The following is a 23,808-nucleotide window of genomic DNA, read 5'->3' as shown; positions in this document are numbered from 1 at the left end:
CCTTGGCACTTTGAGGCAACAGTGCTCACCACTGTCCCACCATGCCTGCCACTGGTGCCTCTCAGTAGGAGGGACTACTATGGGTTGGTTAGCTAACAGGCAACAACAAGCACACTGGTGAAGTGGCAAAATAGAAAGAAGAAACTGCCCTCCTGAGAGAGATTTGTTCTCAATGGAGTCACTGTCACTCCCCTAAGGTGGCCCCTTGACAATCCTGGTCATTTGTTGCAGACTGATGCTGGACTGCAATGAACCCCTTTGTACACTGTAATCTGTAGCTATGATGGCAGCAAGCTGACCTGGCTTCTGAACTTCAGCTTCAACACTCTGATGTTTGGTGCCTTCTGCTTATGCTATATAGCAAACTGCAACTTTGACCATCAAGGTTTTGTGCTATGGCTGGGTCCACCAGTGTGCAAATGGAGTTGGTCACCAGTTCCATTCTGGAAAGGATAGACTCAGCACTGCATAACGCCCCTTGCCAAGTTTGCCATTTGCCCATGCTCGCTGCAATTAATCATTGGCTTTCTGGGAGGATTCCCAATGCACCAAATATTTCATTTATATAACTACCAGCCTAATTTTATAGGCCACTCCTTTGTAGTGGAACTCCTGGGCAGCCTCGCCCTATGTCAATGGCAATACAGTATCTTAGGCTCCTGCCCAGGCTATTCAGCACAAGTATATGATGTCTTATCATTGTACGTGCTATTCTCTAAATCATGCACAGTGTCAGTATTGTGCTGTGACTGCAAGTGTGAAATCAAGGAATAATGCATCTTCTTCATCACTATCATTTTGGTCGTCCTCCATTGGTTGACCAGTTGCACTTGGGTATCTGCAATGAGAAAGGTAATCATGAAGGGAAGAGAGTGTAACAGGTGAGTGTTTATACTGTCCGCAGCTTGGAAGTTGGAAGTAGGAAGTGAGGAGATGGATTAGGTGTGAGGATACTGTCACGTTCAGTGGTTTTGAGCCATGCCATTGCCTATGGCCTCAGCAATGGCTGTTCTAGTAATGGTCAATGCCATGTTCACCATGGAGATGAGGGCACGCTGGTGCACCTGATGCCCTGTGAGCCTGATCTCTTGTTCCCTCCATTTGTGTGGCACGTTCGTCTGCAAAAGATAAGAAAGTGTGTCAGTGAGTGTGTCATGAAATGTTTGAATGTTGTGGCTATCATGCTTAGAAGAGCTGACAATATGTGTAAGCTGTGAGATGTTAGGTGTGAGATTTGTAGCAGTGCTAAATATGTGAGAGTGAAGTATACAAATATTAGTTATGAGACCTGTGTGATAGAGATTAGTGGCACTTGAGTGATGGGGTGTGGTAATTAGAGCAGTAAGTTAGGCTACTGGTACAGTGGGCAGAATATGGCATTTCAAGATGCATTCACTAAGCTTGATCACCCATGAGGTAATTGAATTTCTTGAGACATCCATGTTCATGGGGCTTGACTCCTAGCATTGACTGCCACAGTCCTCTGCTCCCACAACATTTTGACTGTAAGTGTAAAGGGTCTCATGTGGTTACAGGACACCTCACTGACTTTTCACCTCTTCTACTAAGGCCTCCAGTGCAGAATTGGAAAGCTTGCAGTCTACTGTCTTGCACATTGTGCTATATTTCATTGTTTTCTAAGTCACCCTGGCTTCCTATGCAATAGGTGGCACTTGCTTTGGCCCCATTGCATATCTGGTTTAGGAGGTGGAAGGCTCACTGTAACTGGTGCTGAGCTGCCTGCTAATGCATGGGACCAGTTAACAGTGTGATAATTGCAGACTCCACACAGCAATCAGTCAAATGATCAGGCACCATGAAGTTGATGTGCTGCCTGTATTACACTCGTTGGACACAGGAAAATTGCTCATGATTATCCCTGCAACCTGATTTCTGTGGTTTTCCAATTTAGCTGCCGCAGTCTTCTGCATCCCTTGTCAAAGAGAATGAATGTACAATTCTATCTGTAACCTAAATTTAAAATTTGAATGTTGAAAGAATCCCATTAGATGAAATATGAAGTTCATACTTACATTGAAATTCCATTACACTGAACCATTCTGCCTGAAGTGCTGTAATAGCTATATAACAACAAATTATAAAGAACAAAAGAGCATATAGCAAATGAAGACAAATTCATCCTGATATTGGATAGAGTGATCAAATTTAATAAGCTTTAATTTCTTTTGCCTTTATTGATCTAATGTCACATATCAGATTTTTTTCTAAATATTTATTAAATCTGGTAGATATCACTGATGATCTTTGTGCTAAGATGGCAGTTGTGTTCCAATTGGTAGCAGTCTTGCTTTGGAGTCAGTAACAAATCACTGTAGTATCGAGGGAGTGTTGCATTGTTGGAGGTGTTGCCTTTTGGATCAGACAGCAAGCAGAGGGTTGTCAGCCCTCAAGTGGATATTAAAGATCTTGTTAAAGTACCTAAGTTGTTCTTAATGCCCTGGTCAATAGTTCTCACACAACCAACATCCTGAAACAGGTTGTCTTCTCATTATCTGTTTGCTGTTCTTGGGATCTTCCTCTGCGCAAATTGGCTGTTACGTATCTACATTCTACCAGTGGCATAGTGGTTAACAGTTGCCTCATAGTGCTAGGGACCTGGGTTTGGATTCTGCCCTAGGGTGTCTGTGGAGGTTTGCATGTATCTGTATGGTTCCCCTGGAAAAGACAGGTAAGATGAGCCAGGTCAGAGAGAAACTGGGATCGTTGGAAAATATCAGAAGCTTGATGGAGGGAGGAATGACGGCAGTGTGCAGAGAGAGAGATGCCTAGAGCCTCTTGTGGATTTACTGCTTGAGTGAGTTTTTATGATTGGATGATGCACCAAAACAGTATTTTGTCAATTACCTGCCAAAGTATGGCAAGCGATTGAAGAATCCCAGTGGAAATTCTACCATTAGCTTCCCATGGAAAGAAGTAAAATGTTGGCAAAAAAAAAGTAAATGACAAGGAAAGGCTAAAGAGTCCTGAGATATTTTGCCACATTTGAACATTAACATTATCTATTAATGATAGGTTCTGTGGCAGTCAATGATAATTCAAACAAAATGAGATTCCTGGTCCCTTCAATTTCTCTGCATTAGTGATGTGTTTGTTGAGAATATTTGCATTTATACTAATACTGAGCTGGAAAAGGAAACTATTGAAGGACCAAACAGTTAGTCAAAGAAGTAGATTTTAATAAGCATCTTAAACAAGGCGGAGGGGGTTGAAAAATATGGAAAGAGAATTCAGAAGCTTTGGGCCTAGGCAACTGAAGTTATAACACCAGTAGTGGGGCAAAGAGAGGGGAGGATGCATAACAGGCCAGAGGAGCACAGAGTTCTCAAAGGGATGTTGGGTTACAGGAGGTTAGGCAGAGAGAAAGATAAACCTTGATAGGAAGATGAGATACTTGGGTGACGTAGTGCCATTTCAGGCACTTCAGTTTCAGCCACAAAATCAAAAGAAGCACAGGAGGCAAAGAAAGGCCTGAAGAAAAAGCTGCAATGGATGAAAATGTGGTGGCCTAGTTCTTCTGGTCAGTAATGGAGTAGGAATGAGGTGAAGGTGCTGAGGTAACAGCAGAAAATACGGCAGATGATTAACTCCAAAATGGTCCCGCCCACGTCTTAAGTAGTACGTACCAAGAAACATTTTTGGAAGATAAAACTGGACTGCTTTACAATCTTTTGCCAGGCCATTCTTAGATGTTTAAATGTGAAAACTGTAATGATGGAAAGCGGAGCAAGAAATGTGTCTTTGCTACGATCTGCAACAACAAGGATGGCAATGAAAAGCTACTGTTTTTTGTGATAGGCAGGTCCAAGAAACCACCTTGCTTCATGAATGTCAAGATGCTATCCACTCAGTGTGAGGCTAACAAAACTACCAGCATGACCTTCAACCTATTTTAATGCATTGCCCTGGCCTTTTGCAAGGTCAGGCCATTGTAAGGTGTGAACAAATTGAATAAAGACTTATTCACACATTTACTGCTTTAGTGAGTTTTTATTTGGCATTTGAATCTGTTGGTTCTGGTATAGACTGTGTTTGTAGATATATCGGATTGCATAGAAATGCATTCATGTGGGAATGGGGTCACCTTGGCTATCATGAAGCTCTGCTCAGCACATATGTGGAGGAAGCTCCCTTGAGAGTCAACTCATCAAGATTTTGCTGTATTCTTTATCTTGTACAGCTAAAACTATAACCTTTGCTACCATACTCAATGTCCATCACTAGACAAAGACAAATTTGGGATTGCATTGTAATATGGAAAATACACTTTTTACAATCAGTAAAGATATGAAATCTAATTATTAATAAAGCCTGTAAAGGATAAAATAATAAGGCTCCTTTTTTTTTCAGAGTGCCGTGTGATGAAATCATCCTACTCGCGTTCTGGTAGTACCTCACGACATTCCGGATCAAAAAGTCCTGGGCCATCTCGACGAAGCAGGTCTCCTGCATCAGGTACAACTTTTTAAAATGGCAGTACAATAAAAACACCAGAAAAAGTGAAGGACTATTTTTAACAAGCCCTTGAAGAAATTGTACATGGATGAGCTGGTAGCCTCTGTGCACAAGAAAGACCCTTCTTTTCCTAATGTATTATCTTGTGTCTAAGTTCTTCTCTGTGTGATCATTTCTGACCCTGCTCCCTTAGACTTCACTCCGTGTTTATATCACATGAAGGGCTTCTGAACATTTCTCAAAGGAACCATTGTAATTAAGTGCATTGTATCTCGAACAGTTGGCAGAAAAATGCCTGCATACCACAGATTCAAGGAAGTAAATAGCATTTATTATAAATTGGAGACTTTGTTACACATTTAACCCTTGAAATTGTAGAACTGATAAACACACTAGGGTTTTCTTTGCCTCATGTTTCTCAGATACACACAGTTTCCTTTTCCAGCAAACAACACCTTGGGGGTCATTTTGAATTTAGTCAATGGCATAAAATAGCTGATATTGAATTAGCTGCTAATTATACACCCTGTTAAACTCACAGTTGCAAAGGAAAATCAATTGGTTTATAGAATGGCTGACCAATTTGATATGGAATTTTATACTGTTACCCAAAGTTACAATTACCTCTACTTTTTACACTAATAAAAAGGCACCTGCATGTTTGAACTTATCCATGCAGCAGAACAATGGTTTGTTTAATTTAAACCAGACACACTGAATCCTTGAATAGGCTGACAATATTTTATTTTCACATGGTTGGTTTGCAGTCATTATTAAACAATTAGACTTCAGATCTGTTTTTCCAGATTACTTGACTATATTTCTGAAAACTTTCTGCCACACCTGTAAATATAATGGAATATGCCCTGTGTGTCATTGTATATTTGTGATCTCTGATATGTTTTCATCTCCTTATATTAGTCTTTGTTGTTCAGCTAAATGTTGTCCTTAATTGTACTAATTTTTCTTTGTTTTTAACCCTTCTTATGTTTTGAATTTGATACTCTGTTCTATTTATGATTATGTGGTAACATCTCTCCTTAATGTTTTTTCCTTCTGCTTGTGTGTTAACTGAATGAGTGCAGTTAAAAGAGGAGGTTACTACACAGCTTATTCTCCGGTCAAATCCCCAGGTGAGCCCCTCTTTTCATACAATCCCATCTCACTCTTTTGTTATGATCCTCGAGGCAGGTTTGTCTAAACAAAGGTAGGCCAGAGTTATCGAATATCGTTCTCTCCGTCACTACTGTTATCAAGCATGAAGAATTTGGCCCTCGGCCAAATTCATTCACTGCAGCGGGGTTGGAGAATTCCAGCCAATATTCATAAAGAGCCTGAGTTTCCACTTCCCAAAAGCTAACTCATACCAGAAAGGAGTGTGTGTCCATATAATGTTGGTGTTGATGTCTTGATCATCTAGACATGAATACCTTGTCAAAAATAACAGCAGAGCTGTTTTTGGTTGTAAATCCCATTTGCTACTTGAAATATTCTGAGGGTGAAATTGTTCTTGGGCAGTAGTGCAAGAGGAATGAAAGCAAATCAGTAACGCTTTAAACTCCATTGAAGGCAATGTAGATGAAAATAGGGCACTGTGGAATACCGAAGGCCTCATGCCATGACCCTCACATCATTGCCCAATTAATTCCATCCATCTGCTCCTTCCAAATACCAACCATTTTAACAGCATAGAACTTATGGACCGGATTTAATGGAGGAGGCAGGAGCCTCACGGTGGGAGTCCGTGTAAGCACTTTTAGGATAGGTCTGCCTAATTAAGGATGACTTAGGGGATTAATTAGACAACAGCAGTCCTTCCCTGGGATCAGGGACCCTGGGGCAGAAGTCCCGCTCACCAAGAGCTGCAGTAAATCAGAGGTCAGAAGCACCACTGGGGAGGTGTTGGCTGCTGCCGGGACTGGACCCGCCCAAAACACAAAATTATTGCTGGATCCCAGGCTTCAAAAGAATGATCAAAGGTGGGGGGTTATGGGTGCTGGGGTCACAGGGCATGGAGGGATGCCAGGAAGTGGCTCTCAGTGGACCTTCCATTCATCATCCCAAGTCCCTCAATCAGGCACAGAGTGCTTTTGAATGAGACAGTTTACCTGGGAGACCAGAAGCAACCTCGCGTGGGTTTGCTTGTCGTATTTCCTTCCTGGCAAGCCCTCCAATCTGTACTGAGTTAATACAGCAGCAGGATGAGGCCCTTAAGTAAACATCAATTAAAAGTACTGTACAGTTGTAACAAGACCTCCTTTTATATTTATTTACTAAAGGACAAAGGAAGGCTTTCCGTAATATTGCTTTTTACTTTTAAATATAAAAAGAATGTTCTATTAAAATATAAAAATTTAGCAGGAAGTTGGCATGATGAGCTTAGCACTTTTTGACTTCCCTGCTGACTCCAGTGAATTGTGAGCATCTCATTCTGATTAACACAGTTCTGGCAGGGTTACAATATCTGTACCAGGGACCCAGTATCTGTGCGGATGGAAAAGGTCACTGCTTCCTCAGGTGCCTGAAACAGCAGAGCTGACTGCTCATTGACTGGCTCAAGCAGAGAGTCAAATTGATCATAAAAATTTTACAAGGCCATTTATTAACCAGAAATTGGCTGCATTCTGTGATGGGACCTTTTAAAATAGAAATCCTGCCCGACATGGACGCACGCATACACATGCACTCACACACTATAGACACCAGGACTGTGCTGCCGTGCTTTGTTACCAGTAATAATAACGTACAATTTAACCGACAATGTCACTCCATCATTCTCATGTAATTTGAATACAACTGCCTATATATAAGTGAAAATATTCCAAAGTCAGCACTAATCCCAGCAGAAAATAGTTGATAGTTTTAAGTGGTTTTGCACTCACATCGATCCAAAATTTGATCACATTCAAGTAGGATATCTTGGCCAGAGAATCTACAACTTTGGGTGGAATTTTCCAGCCCTTCCCACCAGTAGGATCTTCCAGTCCTACTGAAGACAACCACCCCAGGATCGACTCCCTGACAGTGGGCGACATCATGGGATCGTAGTTCGTATCAGAGGCCAATGGCAAGCTGCCTCCGCCACTGGAAAACAAACCGTGCGGGGTGGGGTCGGGGAGTGGTGCTGCTGCTGCTGGCTCTTAAATAATCAGTGTTTGCCTTGACAAAACTAACCTTCACTCAAATCTCATTCAAATTCCATTAATTTAGGAAAGACATAATGAGATAGGTTAGTCTGACCTGTGCTGAATTAACTAGACATTTATGTGCACAATTATTCAGTTACAAATGATTTGATCCATATAATATTCAATAAGAAGCACAAGATTCCTGAGTGATCTACACTAACATGATTACTTAAACTTTTTTTTTGATTTGATTTATTATTATCACATGTATTAGCATACAGTGAAAAGTATTGTTTCTTGCTTGCTATACAGACAAAGCATACTGTTCATAGAGAAGGAAAGAAGAGGGTGCAGAATGTAGTGTCATAGTTAGGGTGTAGATAAAAATCAACGTAATATGTCCATTCAAAAGCCTGTTGGCAGCAGGGAACAAGCTGTTCTTGAGTCAGTTGGTACATGACCTCAGACTTTTGTATCTTTTTCCCGACGGAAGAAGATGGAAGAGAGAATGTCCGGGGTGCATGGGGTCCTTAATTATGCTGCCTGCTTTGCCAAAACAGCGTGAAGTGTAGACAGAGTCAATGGATGGGAGACTGGTTTGCGTGATGGACTGGGCTTCAATCACAAGCCTTTTGTGGCCTTGGACTGAGCAGGAGCCATACCAAGCTGTGATACAACCAGAAAGAATGCTTTCTTTGCATCTTTAAAGGTTGGTGAGGCTCGTAACGGACATGCCAAATTTCCCTAGCCTCCTGAGGAAGTAGAGGCATTGGTGGGCTTTCTCAACTATAGCATCAGCATGGAAGGACCGGTGCAGGTTGTTGGTGATCTGGGCACCTAGAAATGTAAACTGTTGACCATTTCCACTTTGCATTGATGTAGACAGGGGCATGCCCTCCACTACGTTCCCTGAAGTCGATGACTATCTTCTCTGTTTTGCTGACATGGAAGGAGAGATTATTGTCATCATACCAGTTCACCAGATTCTTTATCTCTGTCCTGTACTCTGTCTCATCATTGTTATTACTTTATGGGATGTGGGAATCATTGGTTGGGCTATTGCCCATCCCTAATTGCCCTTGAGAAGGTGATGGTGAGTTGCCTTCTTGAACCGTTGCATTTCGTGTGGTGTAGGTACACTCACAGTGCTGTTAGGGAGAGTGAATTCCAGGATTTTATCCCAGTGACAATGGAGGACACAATTTATTTCCAAGTGAGGAATACGTGTGGCTTAGAGGGGGACTTCCAGGTGGTGGAATTCCCATATGTCTGCTGCCCTTGTCCTTTTAAATGGTCAAGGTTGTGGGATTGGAGGGTGCTGTCTAAAGAGTTTGGTGAGTTCCTGCGCTGCATCTTGTAGATGGTATAGACTGCTGCCACAGTGCATCAGTGATGGAGGGAGTCAATATTTGTGGATGAATGCCAATCAAATGGGTTGCTTTGTCCTAGATGGTGTCAAGCTTCTTGAGTGTTGTTGGAGCTGCACCCATCCAGTAAGGGGAGAGTATTCCATGACATTTGTGTCTTCTGGAGGGTGGACTGGCTTTGGGGAGTCAGAAAGTAAGTTACTTGCTGCAGAATTCCTAGCCTCTTACCTGCTGATGTAGCCACAGTATTTATATGGCTAGCATAGTTCAGTTTCTGGTCAATGGTTACCCCCTAGATTTTGATTGTGGGCGGTTTCAGTGAAGGTAATGCCATTGAATGTCAAGGGGCAATGGTTAGATTGTTTCTTGTTGGAAATGGTCATTATCTGGCATTTGTGTGGCATGAATGTTACTTGACACTTGTCAGCCCAACCTTGGATGTTGTCAAGACCTTGTTGCAATTGGACATAGATTGTTTCAGTATCTGAAGATTTGTGAATAGTGCTGAACATTGTTCAATTATCAGCAAGCATCATCACTTCTGACATTATGAGGGCAGGAAGGTCATTGATGAATTGGCTGAAGATGGTTAGGCCTAGGACACTATCCTGAGGAACTCCTGCAGTGATGCCCTGGAAATGAGGTGATTGAACTCCAATAACCGCAATCATCTTCCTTTGTGCCAGTATTACTCAAACCAGCCTAATTTTCTTTGATTCCAGTTTTGCTGGGGCTAATTGATGCTAAACTTGGTCAATTGCTGCATTAATGTCAAGGGTAGTCACTCACGCCTCACCTCTGGAATTCAGCTCTTTCACCCATGTTTGAACCAAGGCTGTAATAAAGTCAGGAGCTGAATGACCCTGGCGAAATCCAAACTGAGCATCAATGAGCAGGTTATTGTAAAGCAAGCGCTGCTTAATGATGAAGATATGCGGGTTAGGTGGATTGGCCAAGCTAAATTGCCCTTTAGTGACAGGTGGACTAGTTAGGATAAATGAATGGTGTCATGGGGATAGGACCTGGCTGGGATTGTGGTCGGTGCAGACTCGAATGCACTGTAGGATTTATGATTCTATGACTCTATTAATAGCAGTGCTAATGATCCCTTCCATCACTTTACTGATGATCATGAGCAAACTGGGCGGTAATTGGCCAGGTTGGATTTGTCCTGCTTTTGGTGTACAGGATATACCTGGGCAATTTTCCACCTTGTCGGTTCGATGCCAGTCTTGTGGCTGTACTGGCTTGCCTAGTACACAGCAATTTCTGGAGCACTAGTCTTCAGTTCTACTGCTGGAATATTGTCAGGTCACATAGCCTTTACAATATCCAGTGCCTTCAGCCATTTCGTTTCACATGGAGTGAATCAAATTGGCTGAAATCTGTCATTTGTGAAGCTGGTAATTTCCAGAGAAGGCAAGATAGATCATCCACTCGAGACTTCTAGCTGAAGATTGTTGCAATTGCTTCAGCCATATAATTTGCACTGATTTGCTGGACTTAGCCATTGAGGATGGGGATATTTGTGGAGCTAGATTCTCCCACAAAAAGAAATATCCTTTCCATATTCACACTGTCAGGAACCTTCAAGATTTTGTTTCACTCAAGTTGCCTCTTACTCTTTTAAACTTCTCATTACAAGCATAGTCTGTCCAATCTTTGCTCGTAAGACTACCTGCCCATTCCAGGTATTAGTGTGGTAAACCTTCTCTGAACTCCTTCCAAAGCATTTACATCCTTCCTTAAATAAGGAGACCAATAATGCACACAGTACTCCAAATGTGTGCTCACTAGTGTCCTGTACAACTGATCGGCACTTTGTCAAATGCCTGAATAGGAATTGTCCAATGGAAAGAAAGACTCCACATATGAAACTGCATTTATTTCTAAGAATGAGATAAAACCATATTTAGATTCTTAAACTATATAAGCGATTTGCATTTCAAATGAGTACAATCTGATGGATCTGCCTGTATTTTGAAGTCATTATATTGGTTATTTTGCAAACTTTTTGGAATTAACTTTGATGAGTGGAGTTTGGAATATTCAAATTTAAGTTGATAGAACAATATAAGCACAATTCAAATGTGTTTTGAATTTGAATGTATTGCATTTTGATATTTGAAATTTTGTTGAACAGAGTCAACTGAGGAAAACAAAAGGATCAGATTAAATGCTGTTTCTGGACTGAAGGCAAAGTTTGCTTTGATTCAGAAGTGTAGATACATTGCACATGAATCTTACAACCAAGGTGTTGATTTATGTCAACATTCAGTGCCTCATAGCTAATTTCTTAATTACCTGTGAGATACAGTTTGATGAGATTACTTGTTGTGAGGGACTTAGAGTTTGGATGTGTTCACACAGTGGGTGACACAATAGCTGTTTTTGATTGGACTTCAAATAAGGGAAGTCAATTAGCTTTGTCAACTGTGAGGATATGTTGTTGAGCGAAATTTAGGTGTTCAACAAAGAGAACGACAAACAGCGGTCAAGATCACAGGATATTCACCTTACAGAAAACAGATTGTAGCTCAGCTTCTGAAACCTGTCAGAGGAGCAATGTTTCCAAAGACTGAGATTGTCACATCAGGTACTATAGACCTCTGCAGCCACTTAGAAGAAGACCTGTCACCTGCTGGACCTAATGGGCACGTATTACCAGTGACTGAAAGTGAGCACTGCCCTCTGATTCCTTCCAGGGTGCTATCAGCAACATGGTGAGTGAGAATCTTGCAGTTGATTGCACATACATGCATCTAACAGTAGATTATTTGCCAGGGCTGGGATATGTGTAAACTTTTCCTGTTATGAGAATAGCAGAAGGTGCGTGCACCAGGATTTGCAGGGTGCCGTTGTCTACATATGCATGAGCACCCACTGACTAACCAGAAGCATTTGTCAATTTTGTTTCAATGTTCAGTGAGTGTACAGCCAAAAGGAAAGGTTCATGGAGGGTTGGTGCTAATTCCACGGGAGCTGTTTTTACATTGCAACAATGTGGTTGTTAGACCACAATCTTCAAAGCTGATAACACCTCTGAGGAAGCCCATCAGTGAACATCAAGAGCAGTACATTATGAGCCATGTCACAACCAGATGTCATCAATTCAGCCACCAATATGCTAAAGTTACAGAGATCCCCTATCATATTCTTCCGTACCTGTGAGGGTCTCTGGAATAAGCGTTGGCTCCACCCAATTGTATAAGGCATTGTATGGCTGAGCCAAGAATCCTTAACCGGATAGCAAGAGGAGGTTCCTCTGACCCACTTTTTAAGTGCATAATCCCTTTAATTTTTTTATGCTGCCATGTATACATGATAATTTAACGAGGGTGACTTGTGCGTAGCTTACCCAAGGTTTTTGGGTCGCTGCATGGCTGTGCGGGGAACGTTGCTTCTGATAATACAGCGTTCCCTCTATAAAGCACTGACGTGCTCTTCCTGGGTGAACAGAGTAATGCCAGTCTATTCACTCCACCCCATCCCTCCAAATCCCAAATTAATCTTCCCCCAAGTTACAAACCAGCTAGCTAAACCAGGCAAAGTTCTTGTTCTACTGTAAGGTGTTGATGGTGTATAAATGAGGACTAAACCTTTTCTTAGGTGTTGGAATGATGTCACATGGAGCAGCCAATACTGTTTGCTGCCTCATTTACACAACAAACCTCATGGTTTAGGTCATGGAGGCAAGTTATCCCTAAGCCTCCATTTTCAGAATGAAGTGCAATGAAATTTGAAATGCAGGAGGAGGTCATTTGGCTCACCGTGTATGCACTGGTTTGCTGAATGAGCAGTTCACCTAGAGCCATTCCTCAAGCTTCTCCCTGCAACCCTGCACATTTTTCTTTTCTAGATAGCAGTCTAATTTCTTTTACAGCACCGTGATTGAACCTGCCTCTACCACACATAGGCTGTGCATTCCAGATCTTAACCACGAGCTGTGTGAATAAGTATTTCCTCATGCCACTTTTGCTTCTTTTGCTTATTACATTTAAATCTATGCCCTTTCATTCTTGATTTTTTTCCTGTCTATTCTGTCCAGACACCTCATAATTTTGAATGACTGTATCAAATGACCTCTCAGCTTTCACTTCTCCAAGGAAAACAGATCCAACTTCTCTAAATTCAGATCAGAAGTTCCTCATTACTTGAACTATCTCATGAATCTTTTCTGCACTCAATTCAATGCCTTCAAATCTGTCCTTAACTGCAACACCCGGACCTTAATGCAGCTGAGGCCAGATCTTCCCGTGTATCCCACTGGACATGAAGCATCTGCCGTCTGATGGACATCTCTAGAGACTTGTCATCTGCCTGCAACTCAGCATGGTTTTCCAGCAGTGCTCCCACTGCACCCTGCGATCTCTCTGCTTCTACCAGTTCCTCACACAGGGATGACCTGCCCTTATCACCTTGCACTGCCCATGGAGATGACAACCTAATGTCCCACGATGTATGAGTATCTGTGCTGTGTCAGGTTCTGAGAGAGGGCGTGATGCTACTGCAAGATGAATGTCTTCCCAGGGGCTTAACGGGAGTCCTTGAGATCTCTGGCTACTCCTGCCAATGGTGCATCTGCAGATGGAAGGAAAAAGATCAGTAAATTCAATCATCTTGCTGTTAATGCATGCTTGATAGGCTGAGGAGACAATGGTGAAATGCTTAATTGTGCCATCTGCTTTTGAACAATGAGCACCCTAGGTGTGACAGCTCATTTTCTGATGACAGAAGCCTATAATGTTCCCTGTACCCATGGTATGTGCAACTGTGACTAACACTCTTGCCTTCATTCCAAGACCCCTGCCTCTCCATGGCCAGAATAGAGAGCTGGCCAGTGGCACTCCAGCTCCAATGTAGCACTTTCATGCTTTGTTATCACAAGCAGATTTGGGATTCCTCCACTGGTCAAGGAGCTGGAGTGCCACCTGCCAGCTCGGTATCCTGGTCTTGATGAGACGGGGTTTCTGATGAAGTAAGTAAGAGAGTAAGAAAGGGCTGGATGGCCTACTCCTGCTCCTATTTCTTATGTTCTTATGTTCTTATGAGTCATGGTTATGACTTGTCTTCTCCTGACAGGGAACCACAGAAAACCTCATTAGTGCTCCATCTCCCTGAAGATCCATTCCAACTCCCCCCAACCCGGGCATTAAGCAGCCATTTTACTTTGGCACATCTCACCCTCCAATCACTGAGGGTGAATTGCATCCTCTGCCAGAGGTGCAGTTCTGCTGAAATTCCACCCCTGGCAGAGTAGGTTTCAGTGCCAATTGGAATACACACTCAGAACCTGAGTGCACAGGGGAACGGGCACCCGACCACAGCTCCCTTAATAGGTCCATGCCATCTCTGCACCTACCCTTGCTGTCCGCAGAAAATCATTGAACCTTTTAGGAAACTGAAGCCATGTACAGCACACCACGGTGTCCATTGAACTGGGCGACAACTTCTGACCAGGCCTGTTTGGTCGTGTGGGACAGCATTCTCTTGCTGCCCCTGGGCATCATAATGTACCATTTGGCACTGACCTCCTGAACCAGGAAGCCTAGGCACTCATCGGAGAAATGAAGCACAGAGTGTCCACCAGACTTGCCCACTTAGCTTCCATGAGCACCATGGGATAAGGTCACAACTGCAGAACAGGGACTGTTATTGGAATCCTTCTGGGAAGCTCACCAGCCTCCCTCACAGTCCCCGATAGCCTTCAGGGAGTTGTTTCTGTTTTTAAGTCTCCGCGCAATGCAAACCCAACCCTCATACACGGTTCACATTGGGTGGACCTTAATTGACCACCTAGTGTAATGTTATGTTAATCCTTGGCCAGGAGCAGCTGCACTCACTTTGGACGCACCCCAAGAATAAAGTTCAGGCCATACTCTCAATTCCCTATTTGCTGAGTTATTCACTTCTGTTGTCGTGTTATGCTACTATGCTAAATGTATGTTCAGCACTTCAGTACAGAAAAGGAATAAAACAAGAGGATGAATCACAGAAAGCTAGCTGAAAGGCAATATATTTTGATGAATGATGAGCTGTACACCCTAGAGATATCAGATGATAGGAAATAGAAGATCACTTTCCCTTAAAACAGCAGGGGGGTTGGAATGATTCAGTAACCGGATTTTGCATAGTATTAAATTAACCATGCCACATATGCACAGGAGGAATCCACTTCTCACCTGTAGGTTTTGTAGTTTTCTTGGACCTTCCACTTATGTAGGGATGTTGCAATTGGTTAATCACATAGCAATGTGCTGATCCACACTGAGCTTGTAAATGATCTGAACAGACATATTACCAGCAAGCCTTTAGAACCATTAAACCTACTTAAGTTTATTTATGACTCTAGATGTTTACCTGTTATTGCTATTCCTCGTTATGTTGTTATAGCTCATTTGTACATGTATTCCAGGAACACCACCCTGCTAAACAATTAGAATGTAATTTGCAAAGCAAGGTAGTCATTAAAATGGATAAAATGTTGTTGTATATTTGTAGTGAACTGAAGAAACTAGAGTCTGTGGCTCACACTGGTTGCAGAAGCAATCAAACACATACCCAATCTGTCTGACTAAGTTAGTGTTCACCTGGTGCAGTGCCTTGATCTGCTGATCTGTCTCAAAGTGTGGAAAATACTTTCTCCACACAACTAGGAGTTAAAAGTGATCCTTTTGCATTCAGTTTGCTTCTTTGCTCAAATTTGGTCAAAAAGACCCATTTGAAAATACTTTTGGTATTTGAAAGAAGGTTAAAATGATACTCTGAACATTTTCCCCTTAAGATTTCAAGATATAATTGCTGCATGGATTTCTCAAATTCCTACTGTAATTCAGGAAGAGAATTGGGCAGAAATCCTGGAGAAGCAGCAAGAATGACTATTTTTATGAATTCCCTGGAACTTCTGCCCACAGACACTGGCCCAAATCCATATGTCTGCACAGCAAACAGTGATAGTCACTGAGCTGTCGTCTTGCCCAGCATCTGGTCCAGTTTAAGCACACACTAATGAAATGAAGCACTAGACAAATCTCGAACATTCAAGAGTAGCCCAAGTACGACCCATCGCGTGTTTTGAGGATGTGACTAGTGCGGTAGACAAAACCATTGTTTTGAGGATGTGACTAGTGCGGTAGACAGAGGGGAACCGGTGGATGTGGTGTTTCTCGACTTTCAGAAGGCGTTTGATAAGGTGCCGTAAGGTGCGTTTGGTAAGGTGCAGCAGGCGACGGTGCAGAGGGACCTCGGGGTCCTTGTGCATGAGTCGCAAAAACCCAGCTTGCAGGTGCAGCAGGTGGTCAGGAAGGCGAATGGAATGCTGGCCTTCATCGCGAGGGGGATTGAATATAAAAGTAGGGAGGTCTTGCTGCGGCTGTATAGGGCATTGGTGAGGCCGCAGCTGGAGTACTGTCTGCAGTTTTGGGCGCCGTACTTACACAAGGATATTTTGGCCTTGGAGGGAGTGCAGAGGAGGTTTACTAGGCTGATGCCGGAGTTGAGGGGGTTGAGCTATGAGGAGAGGCTGAATAAATTAGGCTTGTACTCGTTAGAGTTTAGAAGAATGAGGGGAGATCTCATTGAGACATATAAGATGATGAATGGGATGGATAGGATAGAGGTGGAGAGACTCTTCCCGCTCAGAAAGGACAGTAGGACTAGGGGGCACAGCCTCAAGATAAAGGGGGGGTGGTTTAGAACGGAGTTGAGGAAGAACTTCTTCACTCAAAGGGTGGTGAATCTCTGGAATTCTCTGCCCGTTGAAGTGGTGGAGGCTACCTCGCTAAATACTTTTAAGACGTGGGTTGATGGGTTTTTGATAAGAGAGGGGATTAAGGGTTATGGGGAGAGGGCGGGAATGTGGAACTGAGCCAAGACAGATCAGCCATGATCTTATTGAATGGCGGGGCAGGCTCGAAGGGCCCACTCCTGCTCCTATTTCTTATGTTCTTATGTTCAAATTTCAAGATTAAAAGAGACTCTACAAATTCTGAAAATATAAAATTTTTAAAAAGCTGAACGAGAAAAATGGATGATGATTGATTGAAATCCTTCATCACTGTGCTGTATTTTAAATTTAAGTACTTTTATTTTGTTTAATTAGAAACTTCATGTGGCTACACCAATTTTACATTTCTGAACTTGGTAATCTGTTTTGTCTTTGGCAATCTTGGTAATCGGGGTCCTTGTGCATGAGTCGCAAAAACCCAGCTTGCAGGTGCAGCAGGTGCTCAGGAAGGTGAATGGGATGCTGGCCTTCATAGCGAGGGGGATTGAATATAAAAGTAGGGAGGTCTTGCTGCGGCTGTATAGGGCATTGGTGAGGCCGCAGCTGGAGTACTGTGTGCAGTTTTGGGCGCCGCACTTACACAAGGATATTTTGGCCTTAGAGGGAGTGCAGAGGAGGTTTACTAGGCTGATGCCAGAGTTGAGGGGGTTGAGCTATGAGGAGAGGCTGAATAAACTAGGCTTGTACTCGTTAGAGTTTAGAAGAATGAGGGGAGATCTCATTGAGACGTATAAGATGATGAATGGGCTGGATAGGATAGAGGTGGAGAGACTCTTCCCGCTCAGAAAGGACAGTAGGACTAGGGGGCACAGCCTCAAGATAAAGGGGGGGTGGTTTAGAACGGAGTTGAGGAAGAACTTCTTCACTCAAAGGGTGGTGAATCTCTGGAATTCTCTGCCCATTGAAGTGGTGGAGGCTACCTCGCTAAATATTTTTAAGACGCGGGTTGATGGGTTTTTGATAAGAGAGGGGATTAAGGGTTATGGGGAGAGGGCGGGAATGTGGAACTGAGCCACAACAGATCAGCCATGATCTTATTGAATGGCGGGGCAGGCTCGAAGGGCTGGATGGCCTACTCCTGCTCCTATTTCTTATGCTCTTATGCTCTTAAAAGGTTGCTTCAGAAGGTTAAGGGGGCATGGAGTTGGCGGTAAGGTGTTAGCGTGGATAGAGGATTGGTTGTCTAATAGGAGGCAGAGAGTTGGTATCAATGGGTGCTGTTCTGATTGGCGGTTGGTGACTAGTGAGTGCCCCAGGGATCAGTGCTGGGGCCTCAACTATTTACCATTTATATAAATGATCTGGAGGAGGGGGCTGAGTGTAAGGTGACGAAATTTGCTGATGACACGAAGATAAGTGGAAAAGCAAATTGTGCGGAGGGTGTGGAAAGTCTGCAAAGGGATCTAGATAGGCTAAGTGAGTGGGCAAGGACCTGGCAGATAGAGTACAATGTTAGCAAGTGTGAGGTTATCCACTTTTGCAGGAATAATAGTAGGAGGGATTACTATTTAAAGGGTGAAAAGCTGCAGCATGCTACGGTGCAGAGGGACCTGGGGGTCCTTGTGCATGAGTTGCAAAAACCCAGCCTGCAGGTGCAGCAGGTGATCAGGAAGGCAAATGGGATGCTGGCCTTTATAGCGAGGGGGATTGAATATAAAAGCAGGGAGGTCTTGCTGCAACTGTACAGGGCACTGGTGAGGCCGCAGCTGGAGTACTGTGTGCAGTTTTGGTCGCCGCACGCGCAAGGATACTTTGGCTTGGAGGGAGTGCAGAGGAGGTTCACTAGGCTGATACCAGAGATGACGGGGTTGGACTATGAAGAGAGGCTGAATAGACTGGGTTTGTACTCGTTGGAGTTTAGAAGGATGAGGAGGGATCTTATAGAGACGTATAAGATAATGAAGGGGATGGATAGGGTAGAGGTAGAGAGATTCTTCCCGCTCAGAAAGGAGAGTAGGACTAGAGGTCACAGCCTCAAGATAAGGGGTGGGGGAGCAGTTTAGATCGGAGTTGAGGAGGAACTTCTTCACTCAAAGGGTGGTGAATCTCTGGAATTCTCTGCCCGTTGATGTGGTGGAGGCTATCTCGCTAAATATATTTAAGACACGGGTAGATAGGTTTTTGGTAGGCAAGGGAATTAAGGGTTATGGGGAGAGGGCGGGAATGTGGAACTGAGCCACGACAAATCAGCCATGATCTTATTGAATGGCGGGGCAGGCTCGAAGGGCTAGATGGCCTACTCCTGCTCCTATTTCTTATGTTCTTATGTGTATGCCCCTCGTTGGACAACAAGGTGGACGACTTAAAACCTGTGAATGAAAAGAGAAAAAACATTATTATCATACCATATCCATTTACATTACCAGGGACGTCTCAATGCTAATGAACCTTATTTAAAACAATCTCCTGTATCCTCCCATCTCCAACCCACTCATGTGCCTGCCTAAGTTACTCTTAAACAACTCCAGCGTGCTTGCCTCCACCACCTTACTTGGCAGAGCATTCCATACCCCCACTACCCTCTGTGTGAAAAACCTCCCTCTAATATCTGTGTTATACCTCTCCCCCCTCACTTTAAGCCCATGGCCCCTTGTACTGTGTGTCTCTAACATAGGAAATAACTTATCTCTGTTTACTCTATCTATACCCTTCATAATCTTATATACCTCTATTAGATCCCCCCTCAGTCGCCGTCTTTCAAGGGAAAACAGCCCCAATTTGCTCAATCTTTCCTCATAACCCAGTCCTTCCATACCAGGCAACATCTTGGTAAACCTCCTCTGCACTCTCTCCAGAGTCTCCACGTCCTTCCGGTAGTAAGGTGACCAGAACTGGACACAGTACTCCAAATGCAGCCGAACCAACGTTCAATACAACTGCAACATTAGACTCCAGCTCTTATATTCTATACCTCTTCCTATAAAGGCTAACATACCATAGGCTTTCTTCACAACCTTCTCCACTTGTACTGCCATCTTCAAAGACTTGTGCACTTGCACCCCCAGGTCTCGCTGCATTTCTATACTCTTTACGGGCTTACCCTTTATCATATAACTCCCCCCTACATTATTCCGGCCAAAATGCATCACCTCACATTTATCCGGATTAAAGTCTATTTGCCATATATCTGCCCAATATACCAGCCTATCAATATCCCGCTGTATTGCTAGACACTGCTCCTCACGGCCTACCAATCCAGCCATCTTGGGTCATCAGCAAATTTGCTGATCACACCACTTACTCCCTCTTCCAAGTCATTTATATATACTACAAAGAGAAGAGGTCCCAGTACTGAGCCCTGCGGCACACCACTAGTGACAGACCTCCAGCTAGAAAAGGACCCCTCCACTACTACTCTCTGTCTCCTCTTAGCAAGCCAGTTCTCAACCCATCTAGATACCTGGCCACATATCCCATGAGCCTTAATCTTTTCTACCAACCTACCATGAGGGACTTTGTCAAACGCCTTACTGAAATCCATATAGACGACATCAACAGCTCGTCCTTCGTTGACCGTTTTTGTCACCTAGTTCCAATGTTATCCAACTAATCGTAGCAATCACTATCGATACCAATGGGCTTCCCTTCTTCGGTATGCACTGGTTACCTCCAGTGTTCATCAAGGATCTATTCTTGATCTCTTTTATTTCTTATTTATATGTTGTTCATCGACATAATCTGGAAACACGGTATTAGCTTTCATCAGTACACTGACCACATTTAACTGCAGCTCACCACCATATCTTTCAATTCCTCCATTGGTACTAACTTATCAGACTGCTTATCTGACTGACATTCACGAGATGAGAAATTTGCTCTAGTTAAACCCTGGGGAGGATGAAAGCCATTGTCTTGAATCCCCGCTCCTGACCCTATTCCACAGCTACCAACTTTATCCCTCTCCCTGGCAATGGTTTGAGGATAAATCAGTTTGTTTGACCCTTAGATGAACTTCTAGCCCCCTATTCATACCTTCACCAAGAGCACCTACTTCCATTTCCATTGCATTTCCCAAATCCTCCCTGTCTCTGCTCATCTGCTACTGAAAACCTCATTCATGCCTTTGTTACCTTTAGACTTGACTATCCTATAGGTGGCATGATGGCATAGTATTTAATTCTGCTGCTTCACAGCCCCAGCGACCTGGGTTCGATTCCCAGCTTGCGTCACTGTCTGTGTGGAGTCTGCATGTTCTCCCAGTGTCTGAGTGGGTTTCTTTTTGTGCTCTGTTTTCCTCCCACAGCCCAAAAGATGTGTTGCTTAGGTGCATTGGCCATACTAAATTCTCCCTCCATGTACCCGAACAGCAGCCAGAGTGTGGCGGCTAGGGAATTTTCACAATAACTTCATTGCAGTGATAATGTAAGCCTACTTGTGATACTAATAAATAAACTTTAAAACATAAAAAAACCATTGCGCCACTGGCTGGTCTCTCATTTTCTACCCATCATAAACTTGCAGTTTTCCAAAACTCACCTGTGTCTCAACTCACACTGAGTCACGTTCACCTATCACTCCGTGCTCATTGACCTACGTTGACTCCTGGTCAAGCTCCATTTGATTTTAAAATTATCAATGTTAAATGAAAATCTCACCATAGTCCACCCCTTACTGGGTTTATAATTTCCTGCCACCCCAGAACCCTGTAAGATATATGAACTCATGATATCTGCACTCATCTAATTCTGGACTCTCTGAATTTAATTTCTCCACCATTGGTAGCCGTGTCTGCAGTCATTCAGGTCCTAACTTCTGGAATTCTTTCCCTACCACGTTCTTCTGCCCCTCTCTGTCGTTTTCTTCCATTAAGAAACTCCTTAACCTCTCTGACCAGAATTTTAATTTTTTGACCCTAATATTTCTTAGGTGTCGTATTTTCTTTTATGATGCACCCTGGGATATTTTATTACATTGAAGATGCTATATAAATGTAAATTGTTATTGTAAATTACAAAGACATGTTACTTAATCTTAAGTATAAAGGATTGAGGGATGATCTGATGGTGATGTTTAAAATTAAAAGGATTTGATAGTGAAATGCAGAGATATTGTGTGGAGTAATATGGCAGAGGTGGACAGCCCAGGAAAAATCAATCAGTGTGGAGCACAATAAGGTGCTGCAGACAGGGTTCATTAACAAGAGCCAAGTAGGACTTCCACTCCTCATTGAAGTGGATCATATCCTCTGGAGCTGCCAGCCAATCCTATTGTGACATTAGTGGCAGTTGCCAGGACTGCAGCTGAGGGGGTGGAGCCCAAGCATCCCTCGGGGCAGGGAAGTCTGAGCTGAGGGGAGGGGTAGTAAGGGAGTTTGGGTAGATTAAAAGGAGGGAATGGGTAGACGGGAAGGGGTGTTCAGTCTAAGGGGGGTTGCACTGCAATTGGCAAAGGACAGCCCTCAAAGATCAACCACCCTCACCCTTCCTTCCTGCCCTGGAACTATTTCAGGTTAAAAATTGGGCTTTCCGTTCCCACTCTGCTGTCTGTGCTAATTGTATAATAATTGGGCAGTGTATTATCAAGGCCAACAGGCTTGATAACAAGCCCTGTAGACCCTTAATTGTTGATTTAAATATGACAGGCAGGCTACTGGCTTTGGTGCCCACCTGCCCCTGTTATTATGGGGGAAATCTCTAGGATGGGTGGCAAGGTGATGAGATGGGCACCCACCCCATTTTAAATGCCTCCACCCCCAGTGGGAAACATACCTACTGCGGGCATGTAAAATTTAGCTGATTACTTTCTCTGATGGGGGAACCAAGAACAACAGAATACAATCTTAAAATTATAGCTAGGCCATTCAGGAGAGAAATTCGGAGGCACTTATTCACAGAAAATGTAGAAATTTGGAACACTCCTTATAGTCTGTAGATTCTAGGTCATATGGAGCTATGAAATCTGAGTTCAATAGAATTTTGTTGGATAAGGAATTCAATGAACATCAAGTAAAGGCAGTAAAACAGAGTTGAAGTGCAGGTCAGCCGCGGTCTAATTGAATGGTGGAGCAGGCCCAAGGGGCTCAATTTCCGACTTCTGTTCCTAATTTACCTACAGTCCATTGTGCCTGTGAAACTGGCTTGATTGACAGCTCTGTGCTCAGGGACCTGTTTAGGTTGTGATAAATGTAAAATCCAATCTTTGATTCATTCAAACCACCAGGATGCCACATTATTGTAATGAGACAGATGAGGAAATGCCAAGCAGAATCGACACACTTTCCACAGAAAAAGAGGAAGAATCTGATGAGTATTCATTATTGTTCTCATAGGAACTTAAGACTTGTTAGATGAGAACAGATCAAGGTCCATCCTGCTCACCTTCTGTCAACCTACTAGTCGCATGATACAATGGTAACTGAGTTATTGACATCATAGCAATCAATCTCCACCAATTAGCTTACAGCAGACCTAGGCACGAGCCACCCCCCCACCCGATTGAAAAAGCTTTGGAAACCATGGTGGAGCCTAGTTTTAACTCTGCAGTTTCAGTAGCTCCATGTTTATCTCCCAAACACACAACACTTCCTACACATCATGCTTCAAATTAGTCATGAGATGTAAATGGCAAGTTGCATAGCAACATTGTTAGCGTTTTCAGGGAAGATTTCATTCTTGGCAATGATGTGTCACAGGCAAAGAACTGCAAAAACAAGAAGTAAATGAATAATGTGTATTGAAAGAAGAGATGGAAGATGCCAATAGAGGTGTGATTAGTTGAAGCAACATTTTAGAAATTGTCAACATGTAAACCTACCAATACTTTCCTTCTGGAACATGGACTCATAGATTGTTATTAATCCATAGCAGCATGGTATAAATTTGCTTCAGCAGGGAAAGGTGCTGATGTTACAGTCGCCTTGGTAGGATTGAAATCAATTTTAACAATTTAAGCTTGCAGGATGTAGCAACGCCCTTAGCTTTTTAAAGATCATCCTTTGTAGTAATTGATTAATTGAAATAAACTATTAAAAGGTAAAACGGAATGTTTTGTATTGATCATCAGTGGTTAATGTGAAGCATTTTCCAAAGTTTATCATCTTGTTTATTTGGTTTTA

At 43.1% G+C, this 23,808-nt stretch overlaps 1 protein-coding gene across 9 annotated transcripts in view; it reads left to right on the top strand.

Annotated features, from left to right (window-relative positions):
• dclk2a (doublecortin-like kinase 2a) overlaps window positions 1-23,808 on the top strand; it is a 310,958-nt gene that overhangs the window by 173,931 nt on the left and 113,219 nt on the right. For 8 of the 9 annotated variants that reach the window (XR_013887042.1, XM_080193004.1, XM_080192983.1 and 5 more), the window contains exons 4-5: window positions 4,369-4,473; window positions 5,559-5,606. Coding sequence is in view for 8 of the 9 variants with exons in the window: in XM_080193004.1 (XP_080049130.1) it covers window positions 4,369-4,473; window positions 5,559-5,606 (153 nt within the window). In the remaining variant the exon portion in view is untranslated. The remainder of the gene's footprint in view (window positions 1-4,368; window positions 4,474-5,558; window positions 5,607-23,808) is intronic. The other variant, XM_080192992.1, reaches the window with a different exon arrangement.

Source organism: Carcharhinus amblyrhynchos, chromosome 1 (genome assembly GCF_965287045.1).
Source record: "Carcharhinus amblyrhynchos chromosome 1, sCarAmb.v2.hapA, whole genome shotgun sequence".
In the NCBI taxonomy this organism is placed as follows: domain Eukaryota; kingdom Metazoa; phylum Chordata; class Chondrichthyes; order Carcharhiniformes; family Carcharhinidae; genus Carcharhinus; species Carcharhinus amblyrhynchos.
Note: the sequence above shows the minus strand (reverse complement) of the source record. Positions and strands in the feature narration are given on the sequence as shown.